At 36.7% G+C, this 14,991-nt stretch overlaps 1 protein-coding gene across 1 annotated transcript in view; it reads left to right on the top strand.

The window, feature by feature from the left end:
• The window catches only part of LOC128656779 (deleted in malignant brain tumors 1 protein-like), a 269,497-nt gene that overhangs the window by 136,408 nt on the left and 118,098 nt on the right, over positions 1–14,991 (top strand). Inside the window, 6 exon segments of the mRNA XM_053710923.1 lie at positions 2,808–2,828; positions 3,284–3,304; positions 10,097–10,120; positions 11,217–11,240; positions 11,694–11,714; positions 14,190–14,504. Coding sequence (XP_053566898.1) covers positions 2,808–2,828; positions 3,284–3,304; positions 10,097–10,120; positions 11,217–11,240; positions 11,694–11,714; positions 14,190–14,504 — 426 coding nt within the window.

Raw genomic sequence — 14,991 nt, 5'->3', positions numbered from 1 at the left:
CAACAAAAGTAATACAGATTATCCACGCAGGGATGTACATATACTGAAACAATCACATTATGAATCATAAACTTTGGGCAAAGATAACTGATAATGAGAGAATGAATACATATAAAGGAAAAAAGCATATATAAATGGTACCGGGAAAATTCTAATTATGGATGCTCAAGGGTACTGGAGTGATTTCTCAGTTTAAGTTATATGCCTTATAGTTCTGCGCCTCTCGTAGTTTTGGGAGGGGGGGAAAGAGGGAGAAAAAAAAAGGGGAGGGGAAAAAGGAAAGGTGAGCGGGCGCTCATCCATGGGAAGTGTAAAGTGTTTTAAGAGTAACATGGATATCAGGGATCTTAACCGTTGTATTTTTCATCCATGGTAGCCATATTTCGTAGTAGGTATCTAGCTTGTCCAAAACCGAATAGGAGTAGGACTCCATCTTCTGTATAAAGGTCAGTGTTGCTTTGACTTGGGTGATCGTGGGGGCGGATTTTTTCTTCCAGGGCCTTCGCGATTTCAAGTTTGATAGACATCAGCAGGTAGATAGTGAGCGATTTTTGTGCTATTGTCATGGCTGGAAAATCTAGATGAAGAAGGCATGTTTGTGGGCTAAGTGTCAAAGTATTACCCAGCGAATGAAGAATGTTAAAGAGCTGCCTCCAAAGAGGTGTAATTATTGGGCAAGACCACCAAATATGACTCTGTGTGCCAACCTGGCCACATTCTCCTCCAACATATTGGGGAGTGGGAAGGGTAAATTTTATAGATTGAAGCAGGCGTCAAATGCCAGCGAACAGTGATCTTATAATGGAGTTCCCATAATGTTGCACAATGCAGCATTTTTTTAGTATACAATAGTTCTCTGTGCCAAGTGTCGGTGTCAGCTGCAAAATGTAGTTCTTTATCCCAGGCTAAGTGTTGTGAGATCTTGTGATGCGAGTTCTGGCACGGTCATAGAGGTCTGAGATGTACAGAATATTAAACTCTCGCCAAGCAGAGATGTGAGAGTCAGGGAGACAAAAAAAGGAACTTACAATAGTTTTTTGCGGTGATGGGTGAGGGGCAATTGTGGGCACGTGTCTAATTTGGTCCCAATATTGCAGAGTGTTGGTGATCACAGAATGTGTCACCCCTAGTTCCTTTCTATAATGTTAGGGGATCCAGAGTAGATCACATAGTTGTAGCTCTGGTGGCAAGAGAGACTGTTCCACCGCCCTCCAAGAGGAACACTTGAAGTGTAACACCAGCTTAAAAGGTGGGTTAGGTGAGCGGCTTGGTAGTATTTGTAAGGCTCAGCCCGCCTTTAGAGATATCTCGCTGTAGGGTCTGCTTGGAGGTCCTAGGTTTCTTATTCTTCCAAATATAGGAGATTAGGAGGCTCTGTAATTTATTAATGATGGGTCTAGGTACATTAATCGGAAGTGATCGGAACAGGTAAAGTAATTTGGGTATAAGACATTTTGACAACAGCTATCCTCCCTGTCTACGATATCTCTCGATATTTCCAAGAATCAAAGAGATTTTTCCATTCAGGTAATCTGTCCGTAAAGTTCTTAGTGATAATCGTGGCTGGGGTCATGCTAAGGTGTACTCCAAGGAGTTTGATGGAGTCTCTTAGACCAAGTAAACTTAAATCATCTCTGTAATAGGGCCAGATCAGAGGGTGCGATATGAATAGACAAAGCTTCAAGTCTTGGTTATGTTCAATTTATAATGGCTCAGGGTACGAAAGGACTCAAGGAGTCAAAAAACAGCTGGGAGGGACTCGAATGGGTGGGTCAGAAGTAGGGTGATGTCGTCTGAATAGAGCGTGATTTTATGTTGGGTGCCTAAAGTAGAGAAGCCGGAGATGGCCGGAGCTAATCTAATAGCTTGTGCAACTGGTTCTATGGAGAGTGCAAATAATAGTGGTGAGAGGGGACAGCCCTGTCCTAATGCAGTTGGAGATCTCAAAATGTCTAGATTGAAAACCGACACCTTTAACTCTAGCTGTTGGGTTAGATCATAGGGCTTGTAAAGCAATGATAAATTTGGTTGGTAGTCCGAATGCCCTCAAAGTCTCCCAGAGATACACCCATCTCACCCTGTTGAAGGCCTTCTCGGCATCCAATGACAGGGCAAGAAGGGGGACATTCTCCTCTCCAGCTCTCGTAAGTATGTTAAGTATGTGTCTAGTGTTCCTTCTCTGAGAGGGATGAAACCCACCTGATCTGGGTGCATCATGTTGGATATTATTGTAGAGAGTTGAGTAGCAATGATTTTGGCGTTTAATTTGGTGTCCAGGTTGAGCAACGAAATGGGGCGATAACTGCTACATTCTTTGGGGTCTTTACCTGGTTTCAGAATTGTAGTGACTATTGCTTCTAGGTATTCTTTACGGAAGGAGCCCTTATGCTGTACCTCATTAAAGGTTCTACAGAGAATGGGTGTGATTAGGGGCTCAAAGGTTTTATAGAATTGAGCAATAAAACCATCCGGACCAGGGGATTTTGCTAACTTAAGTTCTTTAATACTCTTTTGTACTTCTTCTATGGAGAGTGGGATTATGAGGTCTTGGGCGGCCTCTTGAGCAAGTTGAGGGAGGTCGAGAGTCGCTAGAAAAGAGCGGATCTCCGTCACAGATTAAGATGAGGTCTTGATGTGCAGTAGATGCCAAGTTATATAGGTCAGAATAGAAGTCTCTAAAAGTTTCACATATAAATATTTTAAGAAGAAACATATCCATATCTATTTTTGTTCTCATAATACCAGTCCACATATATATATATATAATTGATTGCCGGATACTAACACTTTGTATTCTCTTTCAACAGTTAATTTTACAACACGTTCAGGTAATACTTTTAATTCAATGTCATTCATTTTAAACTTCCTTAATTTAAAATATATTTTATCATCCGTATGAAAGGGCAACAAAAATTAAACATGTAGAAATATTTTAACAAGAAACTAACCTGTGTAAAATGCTGAGGGGAAGTGCATGTTTGTGCACAACACATCCCTAAAGGCAGATTGCTCACTGGCTGATAAAGACAATTGGACATTGACATTCCAGCAGTGGAATAAAACATAAACAATGTCATTAAAGACAACATTCACTATCTGCATTATTTAAAAACACAGTATACACATTACATCTATGTCACCTTATTGCAGTATAAGCTTCAGTTTGTAAATTTATATGCTTATATTATTTTTTCCATTACTTTTTATGCAGCAAAATCTCCTAATGATTATCCATATTGATTATCCATATTCTAACAAATTGTATTTTTTTTTATTTCTACAGTTAATCAAACAACATTTCCAGGTAATAATCATTATGACTATCTCTATGTAAATGATTGCACATTATGGGGTAGATTTATCAAATGCTGGGCGGACATGATTCACTGTTTCAAAAAAGAGAGAGAAAGTGTGATGGCACTACTGAAGATATCGATGGGTGGGCTGATAATAGTATAAGATTGGCCTTATTCACAATAATGGTGGCACTTAGGTGCTGTGTACATAAACAAGTATTTACAAATACAACCAAAGGCAGTTGCAAAAAGATGTACACTACTTATGTAGCACTCTAACCCACAATAATAATGGTAAGTCTAGCGTGATGTATAGTACAAGAAATGACAAATTAAAACATTTAACGTTAATAGATATTTATATTAAAAAATGGGTACACTTTAAAAACAATAGTGAACTATTAGATAGTAACAAGTAATAGTCTGAGATTAGGTCAGACCAAAATACGCTGGTATGATGGATTAGTCAGATATATTCTTAAAGAGCCCAAGGTCTAAAGTCAAAGATATATTGTATATATTATGAATTATTACCGGGTAAAAGAGATATTAGGTGGCCAGGGTGTTAGATGCAAGCAGTAGGACTGATTAGCATTCTTACAGAACTTGTATATTGGTAGTGTAAATTCTGTTATAGTGATGCTCAATTGGATATCGATATATATGTAAAGAAATGTCACATGATAAATGTGACACTTAAGTAGACATATAAGTGTTTGGTGCAAACAGAAGAACTTATATACATTTATCTAAAGCTGGTTGAATATAGAGTATGGATCCAAATGTTATTGTGCTCAATTCTGTAGAATCCAATAGCGGTTTGCAAATTGTTTTCCTGCTCAGATTGTGGTCGCAGGCTGCTGTTCATTCATATGCTATGATTATATATCGAAAAGTATGTTCAGTATAATGCAGATGAGTACTGTAATCATGCAAATGAATGCGGCTATCAAAAATACAGACTGACTGAACTTGGTCCCTCTAAGTGAAATAATCACGGTGATGAGGTATGCTCCATATAATAAAGTCAGGCTGTCAGTACGTGATCTAACTTGTAATGATCCTCTATCAGTTAGTACCACCCAGCATACGAATCACTAGCGTGTGAAAAGAAATATATAAAAAATAGTCACTAAAAGAGGGTTTATAAAGGTGGTATCGAGATTATTGTACTAATTCTAAACAAGTAGATCGTACCAATTCTGCAGTTATGATATGCAGTGAGATAACCAGTACACGATACACTATCGTACCTTCATGTCTGTCCAAACACACCCCTAGTTTAGGCCATGAATAGGTTAACAATAATAAGGTTAACAGCATGCCATGTGAATAAATAATGTCCTCTGTAAGCTAATCGCACCCATCATAAGGATCACTAGCATATAACATAAAGCATAATTACCCAAAAAGATTTACAGAGTTAATGTCGATACTATTGCAGTTAATGGTTGTATGAAAACGTTATATTAGTAAATTGATACACTAAATTGGCTACTTTATTATTTAGTAAAGTAACTCATACAGAAAGATCGTAATTCTATGTCGATCTAATTATGCCATTAGTTATAGCCAAAGATTTGTTAGCTTATTCACGTTATATGAAGCGTTCCACACATTATTGTCTAATATAATCTGTATGCTGTAGTAATAGTATGTGTATTACAACACTACCCACTTATGTTTTTTGTCTGTATATACATATGCACACGTTATTCTGGTATTCAACCGTATGTGTTTGGTAATACGTATACGTGAGTATATAGAGGTAATAGATGCCACTAATTTACATTGAATTAATATAGTTCAAGATATATATGGTCCACAATCTCTTTACCGGTAGAAAATGTTAAATTGCATTGCAAATAGATCTTGGAGGATACTTGCAGTATAAGAATCCACCAAGTAAGACCATGGGTCTCAGTATGGTAATTGGAGTTGCACTCCCAAATAAGGTTAACTGTGTGGCTAATCTGAGAATATGTACATTGTCAGCTCAGATATAATAATTTAGCTTTCTAATTAGTTCAACTAGATTTTAAAACATAGGGGTCCCACTTCCCCCTGCTCCTGACATGTTTCGCCGGCCATTTTGTCCCACAAGTTAGATCACGTACTGACAGCCTGACTTTATTATATGGAGCATACCTCATCACCGTGATTATTTCACTTGGAGGGACCAAGTTCAGTCAGTCTTTATTTTTTATAGCCGCATTCATTTGCATGATTACAGTACTCATCTGCATTATACTGAACACACTTTTCGATATATAATCATAGCATATGATTGAACAGCAGCCTGCGAACACAATCTGAGCAGGAAAACAATTTGCAAACCGCTATTGGATTCTACAGAATTGAGCACAATAACACTAGGATCCAAACTCTATATTCAACCAGCTTTAGATAAATGTATATAAGTTCTTCTGTTTGCACCAAACACTTATATGTCTACTTAAGTGTCGCATTTATCATATGACATTTCTTTACATATATATCGATATCCAATTGAGCATCACTATAACAGAATTTACCCTACCAATATACAAGTTCTGTAAGAATGCTAATCAGTCCTACTGCTTGCATCTAACACACTGGCCACCTAATATCTCTTTTACCCGGTAATAATTCATAATATATACAATATATCTTTGACTTTAGACCTTGGGCTCTTTAAGAATATATCTGACTAATCCATCATACCAGCGTATTTTGGTCTGACCTAATCTCAGACTATTACTTGTTACTATCTATTAGTTCACTATTGTTTTTAAAGTGTACCCATTTTTTAATATAAATATCTATTAAAGTTTAATGTTTTAATTTGTCATTTCTTGTACTATACATCACGCTAGACTTACCATTATTATTGTGGGTTAGAGTGCTACATAAGTGTACACCTTTTTGCAACTGCCTTTGGTTGTATTTGTAAGTAACGGACATGATTCACTGTCAGCATTAATCACCGCACAAGCATTTCTTGTGAAATGCTTGTGCAATGCTGCCCCCTTCACCTAAAAGGTGGTGGACAAGTTAAGGAGCAGCGGTCTTTCGGCGAGCCAGGAACCTCGGGCGTAGAAAGCAGCATCCGCTGCTTAATAAATCTACCTCCATGGCTCTTCTACTGGCAAATTAATTGTTAAAGACTAATCACAGTTAGTTAATACTACCTCACTGTAATGAAACAATAATAGGAAATTAGAAAATTCAACTTTACTAAAGCTTTGGAAAAATTGTGAAGCTCGGTGATGTAAGTCTTCTTTCAGAGCTTCATTTATGGAAAACGCTATGAATTTTACGGTAAACTGGTTCCCTTACCATAATAAACATGGAAGTAATGTTGGCTTCCATGCTAGAAATAGAGACATAGATTGAGAGTTGGAGAAATACTTTAAAGCAATTAAACAATATGACTTTTTCAGTATTTAATGAAGTTACTTTTTTAAAGGGACAGTTTACATCAGAATTGTTATTGTTTTGAAAGATAGATAATCCCTTTATTATCCATTACCCAGTTTTGAATAACCAACATGGTTATATTAATATATGTTTTACCTCTGTGATTACCTTGTATCTTCTGACAGCCCCCTGATCACGTGACTTTATTTATTATCTATTGACTTGCATTTTTGCCAATTAGTGCTGTGCTGTGCTGACTCCTAAATAACTTATCGGGTATGAGCACAATGTTATCTATATGGCCCACATCAACTAGCAGACGCAGTCTCTTGTTGTGAAAAGCTAATAAAATAACAGTAATTTAGAGGTTAAATGTTATAAAGTATATTAAAGGATTACTTTCTGTTATAATTTTTAAGCTAAACAACTAACATATTAAAGTTAATAAACATTAATTAAAACCTACTGACCTATATTTTCTCCAAAACAAAGTTTCATAACGTTCTAAAAGTTATATCTTTTATTCGCCGATGATGTCACATTATCCTGCCCACTATTTTCAGCACTGAGTGTTCAAAATACTTAAACCAATAACTTTGTGCTTAAAGCGCCATTTTGAAACCTAGGTATAGTAAACGGATTGGTACAGAGCAAAGGATACCCACGGAGTGGGTTTGGAAAACAAATTTGCAGACAAGATTTCTGATATGCGGTAGAGATATGTTAATGAAATGCTATTGATAAAAAGCGTATTTGGGGTAGTTAGTTAGTAACAGGCATAGAAAATATTTACTTACAGTGGCCCTTTAATATAAAAATGTTGGTTGTGCAAATCTGAGGAATGGGTAGTAAAGGCATTATCTATCTTTTTAAACAATAACAATTTTGGTGTTGACTGTCCCTTTAATATATATTTTACATGACTGGCTTTAAAACTAGAAAAGTAGAGATAATTCCTGTATGATTACTACACATGGTTTTATGCATTTCCAATATGAAGTAGAAGTGTAGGGAAAGCGTTTGAGAGCAAAAGAGGACACAATAGTTACGTCTCTTTGAAAAAACAAACAAACATACCTTAGGTTGTTTCAAAATTGTAACAATTGTTTCCCCTAATTATTAGGTTCAGATGTTCTGTCAAAAAGAGCTACCTTCTCGAGATTTGCCCTTGAATCCCCCAGGCAGAGGCAAAAAAATAGTGAAGATGGTGAATTACAGTGAAGTGTATACTGTATATGTTTTATTAACAATGCTCATAAGAGCTGCTGGTGCAACGCCACCCCCTGCAGACTCAATGGGCCGCCAGCAGGGGGTGTCAATCAAACCGATCGTACTCGATCGGGTTGTATTGTGGCGATGTGTGTCCGTCTTTGTGACCGCTGCTTCATAACTGCTGTTTCTGGCGAGTCTGAAGACTCGCCAGAAACAGGGGTCATCAAGCTCCATACGGAACTTGTTAAATAGAGCCCTAGGTGTAAATTAGAAATTTGCTTAAAATTGCATGCTCTATCTGAATCACAAAAGAAAAAATTTGGGTTCAGTGTCCCTTTAATTTAAAGGAAACAAATGCATATTCCTGAATTTCAATAGTATTTGTTTTGTTTTCTTAGTTGGTGCGTTTGTTTCATAATATGTATATATTTATATAGATAGATATAGATACATATTTTACAAAAAAAATATTCAGATATATTTCTTTTTAAATTAAAAGAACATTTTCTTCTATGTGAAGAACATAGGTATTTAAAGTATTCCTAATGCACCTTCGGGTTTAGCATAGTTGGTCTAGCGCAGTGTCGGGTAAGCGCACAAGCGATAACAAGTAGGTTTTTTTTAGCATGCCCCATACAAGTCTACTTATATTTATTAATGTGTACTATCGTTATATTTATTAAGGAGACAGTGTACTCAGTCAAGCAGCAGATAAGAGTTCATTGTATTTAAAGTTTATGTAAAACACCTTTTAAAAAGGGCTGAGCTCTCTTCCACCCCCCATCCCCCACTGGAAGCCTGATTTTTACCAGTAAAATACATAAAGCCTTAGCGGTATATTTATTAATGTACGAGCGGACATGATACGAAGTAGCGTATCATGTCCACCACACATCAATAAATGCTGACAGCATACGCTGTCTGCATTTATCATTGCACCAGCAGTTCTTGTGAACGGCTGGTGCAATGCCACCCCCTGCAGATTTGCGGCCAATAGGCCACTAGCAGGGGGTGTTAATCAACCCGATCGTATTCAATCAGGTTGATTTCTGTCTGCAGGCAGACAAGTTACTGAGCAGAGGTCTTTAGAAAACAAGGGGCATACAGAGCTTAATAAATATTCCCCATAGATTATAAGTGTAGTGAAAAAATATTAGTGCTATCCATAGTACTTCTATTTTTGTACTCGTAATGCCAGTCGGAAGTTATTGTTTATCTCTCAAGGGTAGACATATTGTATGCATGTTGGATAGCACAGGTCTGCTAAATCCCTCACATAATAGACTTCTATGGGGGTGGCCAGTAAACGTAATGGGTCTGACGATCAAAAGCTCTCCAGCATGGAGAGAAATCACACAAAATAGTTTAGACTATATATTGTAAAGTAGGAATCTCTCCTTCACATACAGAACTCAGCATAGTGAAATAAAGATCTCTCAAGATAAATTTAGATTTTTTACATTTTTTTAGGGACCTTGCTGTATTGCCGAGATGCCTTAGATCATTTTGCCTAAGTGGAGAGTTTTAAATCATCAGGCCCAAAGTCAAATATTACTTGCGCGTTAAGCCAATTTTGCACTAAGCCGCTGGCGCGCATGTAATGGAGTTCTCTATATAGTTCTGTTAGGACTCTATTTATTAAAGGGAGTACTGAACCAAAATGTTTTCTTTTGTGATTCAGATAGAGCAGGCAATTTTAAACAACTTTCTAATTTACTCCTATTATGAAAATGTCTTCATTCTCTTGGTATCTTTATTTGAAAAGCAAGAATGTAAGTTTAAATGCCGATCCATATTTGGTAAACAACCTGGGTTGTTCTTGTTGACTGGTGGATAAATTCACCCACCAATAAACAAGTGCTGTCCAGGGTCTGAACAAAAAAATAGCTTAGATGCCTTATTTTTCAAAGAAAGATAGCAATAAAACGAAGACAAATTAATAATTGGAGTAAATTAGAAAGTTGCTTAAAATTGCATGATCTATCTGGATAATGAAAGAAAAAAATTGGGTTAAGTGTCCCTTTAATCTGCAAAGCAGCCTCAGAGCTCCAGCATTTCAGACTCATGAGAGCAAGCTTAAAACGCTAGTTATGTAGCTGCATTCTACAGGAATGTGATTGACCCCTGTAGTTGGTATTTTAAATATATTATTGATCAACCACATACTAAAACTTTATATTCTCTTTCAGCAGTTAATTCTACATCACGTCCAGGTAAAAAAATTTGTTTAATGCCATTGGTATTAAACTGCTTTTATTTTAAATATTTGTATCATGCATATTAAAGGTAAATAATTAAACACATATAAATATTTTAAGAAGAAACATATCCATAACGCTTCTATTTTTGTGCTCATAATACCAGTCCAGCATTTTCTTTATCACTCAAGGGAAACATCTAGCGTGTGCTTAAATCTGCATTTTGGAAAGGATGGATCCGCTAAATACATCACATAGTCGACTTCTATTGGTGCATCAGATATTGTTTGAGCACTAAGCCGATGGTGCACATGTAGTGGAATTCTTTATGTAGTTCTTTGTGTATATATATATATATATATATATATATCCTCTAATATAAAAGTGTGTTTGTCCGAAGCTGTAATGCGCAGTAGAGACAATGTGAAGACAAACACACCTGGCCTTACACAACCTAACCGTCCTGATCTGCTGTCCAGGGGGAGTGGGCAGGGCCAGGTAGAGTGGGCAGGGCTGGGGTGTGGCAGGCGTGATCTGTAGAGAGAGTGCGTAAAAGAAGGGGGAGACAGAGCAAAAGAGAGGGGCGAGAGAGAGCAAAAGAGGGGGAGAAAGAACACAAAAGAAAGGGATCAGAAAGAGCACACAAGAAAGGGGTCAGAAAGAGCACAAAAGAGAGTGGGGGAGAGAAAGAGCACGAAAGAGAGGGTGGAGAATAAGAGCACAAAAGAGAGAGGGAAGAGAGAGCACAAAAGAGAGGGGAGAGAGAGCACAAAAGAGAGGGGGGAGAGAGAACACAAAAGAGAGGGGGAGAGAGAGCACAAAAGAGAGGGGGGAGAGAGAGCACAAAAGGGAGGAGGGAGAGAGAACACAAAAGAGAGGGGGGAGAGAGAGCACAAAAGAGAGGGGGAGAGAGAGCATAAAAGAGAGGGGGAGAGCATAAAAGAGAGGGGGACAAAGAGAGAGAACACAAAAGAGAGGGGGACAGAGAGAGAGAGAGCAAGGGGTGGGACCGCTGTACTGCAAAAAATGGCCCATGTTCACGGGCTTTAGGACTAGTGTATATATATATATAATTTAATGCCGGATACTAACACTTTGTATTCTCTTTCAGCAGTTAATTTTACAACACGTTCAGGTAATACTTTTTATTTAATGTCATTCATTTTAAACTTCCTTAATTTAAAATATATTTTATCATCCGTATGAAAGGGCAACAAAAATTAAACATGTAGAAATATTTTAACAAGAAACTAACCTGTGTAAAATGCTGAGGGGAAGTGCATGTTTGTGCACAGCTCATCCCTAAAGGCAGATTGCTCACTGGCTGATAAAGACAATTGGACATTGACATTCCAGCAGTGGAATAAAACATAAACAATGTCATTAAAAACAACATTCACTATCTGCATTATTTAAAAACACAGTATACACATTACATCTATGTCACCTTATTGCAGTATAAGCTTCAGTTTGTAAATTTATATGCTTATATTATTTTTTTCCATTACTTTTTATGCAGCAAAATCTCCTAATGATTATCCATATTGATTATCCATATTCTAACAAATTGTATTTTTTATTTCTACAGTTAATCAAACAACATTTCCAGGTAATAACCATTATGACTATCTCTATGTAAATAATTGCACATTATGGGGTAGATTTATCAAATGCTGGGCGGACATGATTTACTGTCGGCATTTATCACTGCACAAGCATTTTTTGTGAAATACTTGTACAATGCCGCCACCTTCACCTAAAAGGTGGTGGACAAGTTAAGGAGCCGCGGTCTTATGACTGCTTCTTCTTAACTTAGGTTTTCGGCGAGCCAGGCACCTCAGGCGTAGAAAGCAGAATCCGCTGCTTAATAAATCTACCTCCATGGCTCTTCTACTGGCAAATTAACTGTTAAACACTAATCACAGCTAGTTAATACTACCTCACTGTAATGAAACAATTATTGGAATTTAGAAAATTCAACTTTACTAAAGCTTTGGAAACATTGTGAAGCTCAGTGATGTAAGAATACTTTCAGAGCTTCATTTAGGGAAAACGCTATGAATTTTAAGATAAACTGGTTCCCTTACCATAATAATCATGGAAGTAATGTTGGCTTCCATGCTATAAATAGAGACAGAGATTGAGAGTTGGAAAAATACTTTAAAGCAATTAAACAATATGACTTTTTCAGTATTTGATGAAGTTACTTTTTAAAGGGACCGTTTACACCAGAATTGTTATTGTTTTGAAATATATATAATCCCTTTATTACCCATTACCCAGTTTAAAATAACCAACACAGTTATATTAATATACTTTTTACCATTGTGATTACCTTGTATCTAAGCATCTTCTGACAGCCCCCTGATCACATGACTTTATTTATTATCTATTAACTCTCATTTTAGCCAATTAGTGCTGTGTTGTGCTGACTCCTAAATAACTTATCGGGCATGAGCACAATGTTATCAATATGGCCCACATCAACTAGCAGTCTCTTGTGATAATAAAATAGCAGTAATTTAGAGGTTTAAATGTTATAAAGTATATTAATATAAAAATGTTGGTTGTGAAAATCTGGGGAATGGGTAGTAAAGGCGGTGTCTATCTTTTTAAACAATAACAATTTTGGTGTTGACTGTCCCTTTAATATATATTTTACATGACTGGCTATAAAAGTAGAAAAGTAGAGATAATTCCTGTATGATCACTACACATGGTTTTATGCATTTCCAAGATGAAGTGGAAGTGTAGGGAAAGTGTTTGAGAGCAAAAGAGGACACAATAGTTACTTTTCTAAGTCCATATTTCTCTTTGAAAAAACAAACAAACATACTTCAGGTTGTTTTTAAAATTGTAACAGTTGTTTCCCCTAATTATTAGGTTTAGGTTTTCTGTCAAAAAGAGCTACCTTCTCGAGATTTGCCCTTGAACCCCCCAGACAGAGGCAAAAAAATAGTGAAGATGGGTGAATTATAGTGCAGTGTATATATTTTTGATTAACAATGCATTAACTGAACTGAGTGTGACTTATAACTCCTCCACCAGCAGTTACAGAGAAGGTAGCTCTTTTCGACAGAACAAGCAGTCGTCGAGATTTGCTACCTGTAATCTGTGCATGCACACAATTATGTAATCGATTACGAAATTGTGAGAATGCGCAAGGTCAAGGTAGCAAATCTCGACAAGGAAGCTCTTTTCGATAGGACATAGGCTACAGAAGAGACAATCAACCTATTATAAATTATTTCCTGTCCATATAATTTTGAAGTTTATTTTCATTTAACTGTTTATGCAGTTACAGAATGTAATGCAATTTTATTAGTGTACACAGAATTCCATATACTTATAAATGAAAAATAGATGGCAAACCAGTGATAGAGAGCAGAAATACAATTACATCACTACATTATTAATTAAATCCACATTTGCTAAGTTCTACGTAATCATAGATAGCAGTTAATAGTGTCTGTATGAGACAACAAAATGTCTTACAGTGGAGAAGTGGAGATACAACTAAGCAGTATTTACAGCATCATGGGCAGATTTATCACGGCCTGAATTGGGCCGTATACCCTTGTTTCTGTGCGAGCCTTCAGGCTCACCGGAAACAGGAGTTAAGAAACAGTGGTCTTAAGACCGCTGCTCCTTAACTCATACACCTCCTTTGAAGAGGCAGAAATCAATCCGCCCGATCTCATACGATCGGGTTGATGGACACCCCCTGCTAGCGGCCAATCTGCAGGGGTCGGTATTGCACAAGCAGTTCACCAGAACTGCTTGTGCAATGTTAAATGCCGTCAGCGTATGCTGTTGGCATTCAGCGATGTCTGGCGGACTTGATTGGCTACAGCGGATCATTTCCGTCAGACACTTGATAAATTGGCCCCCAGATCTTGTTTTTACTACTAAGGAAAAAAGTTCTGTTTTTCAATTAAATATTGGAGTTTTGAAAACTCAGTGTCATATTTCATTTTTGATCTGTTAAGTAGAGCTAATTATTTGTTCTTTCACATGAATTTTATTTTTGTTTTGCAAACTGAAAAAATTAAATGTAATATTTCTCTGCACTTGTTCATTTTAGGATACTACCCTGTCCGGCTTGTGGGTGGATATAATAATTGTTCTGGACGTGTGGAAATTTTCTACAACAATGCCTGGGGTACAGTTTGTGATGACAACTGGGACATAAATGATGCAAATATTATATGCAGACAGCTGAATTGTGGATATGCAAATGCAGCTTTAGGAAATGCATATTTTGGACAAGGCTCTGGCTACATTCTGCTTGACGGTATCAATTGTTATGGATATGAAAACTATATTTGGCAGTGCCCGCACAATGGCTGGGGATCTCATGACTGTAGTTCTTCTGAAGATTCTTCTGTGATCTGCTCAGGTATCTGCATATTGTATTAACTATTAAATAATCATTATATACAGCAAAATTGCACAATAAAGATACAATACAATACCCCTTACTCTCAATTTTAATTGAGCATTAGATTTTTTATCTGTCAAATTTAAAAATTTACCAGCTCTCTTGTATCATGTGACAGCCATCAGCCAATCACACACTAATATTTGTATAACTGAACTTATACTCAGTAATAAAAAGACACAATTTAATAATGGAAGTGAATTTTAAAGTATCATTAACTGCATGGCGTATCTGAATCATGAAAGATTAACTTTAGTGTTCCTTTCAGTTAGCAGAGATTATACTTATGGAATGAAGACAAAATAATGTGCTGTTAAAGGGACAGTCAAGTCAAAATTAAACTTTTATGATTTTGATAGGGCATGCAATTTTAAACAACTTTCCAATTTACATCAAATTTGCTATGTTCTCTTGGTATTCTTTTTGAAAGCTAAACCTAGGTAGG

This window comes from Bombina bombina, chromosome 4 (genome assembly GCF_027579735.1).
Source record: "Bombina bombina isolate aBomBom1 chromosome 4, aBomBom1.pri, whole genome shotgun sequence".
NCBI lineage: Eukaryota > Metazoa > Chordata > Amphibia > Anura > Bombinatoridae > Bombina > Bombina bombina.
The sequence above is the reverse complement of the archived record's forward strand: the minus strand, read 5'-3'. Positions and strand labels throughout refer to the sequence as shown.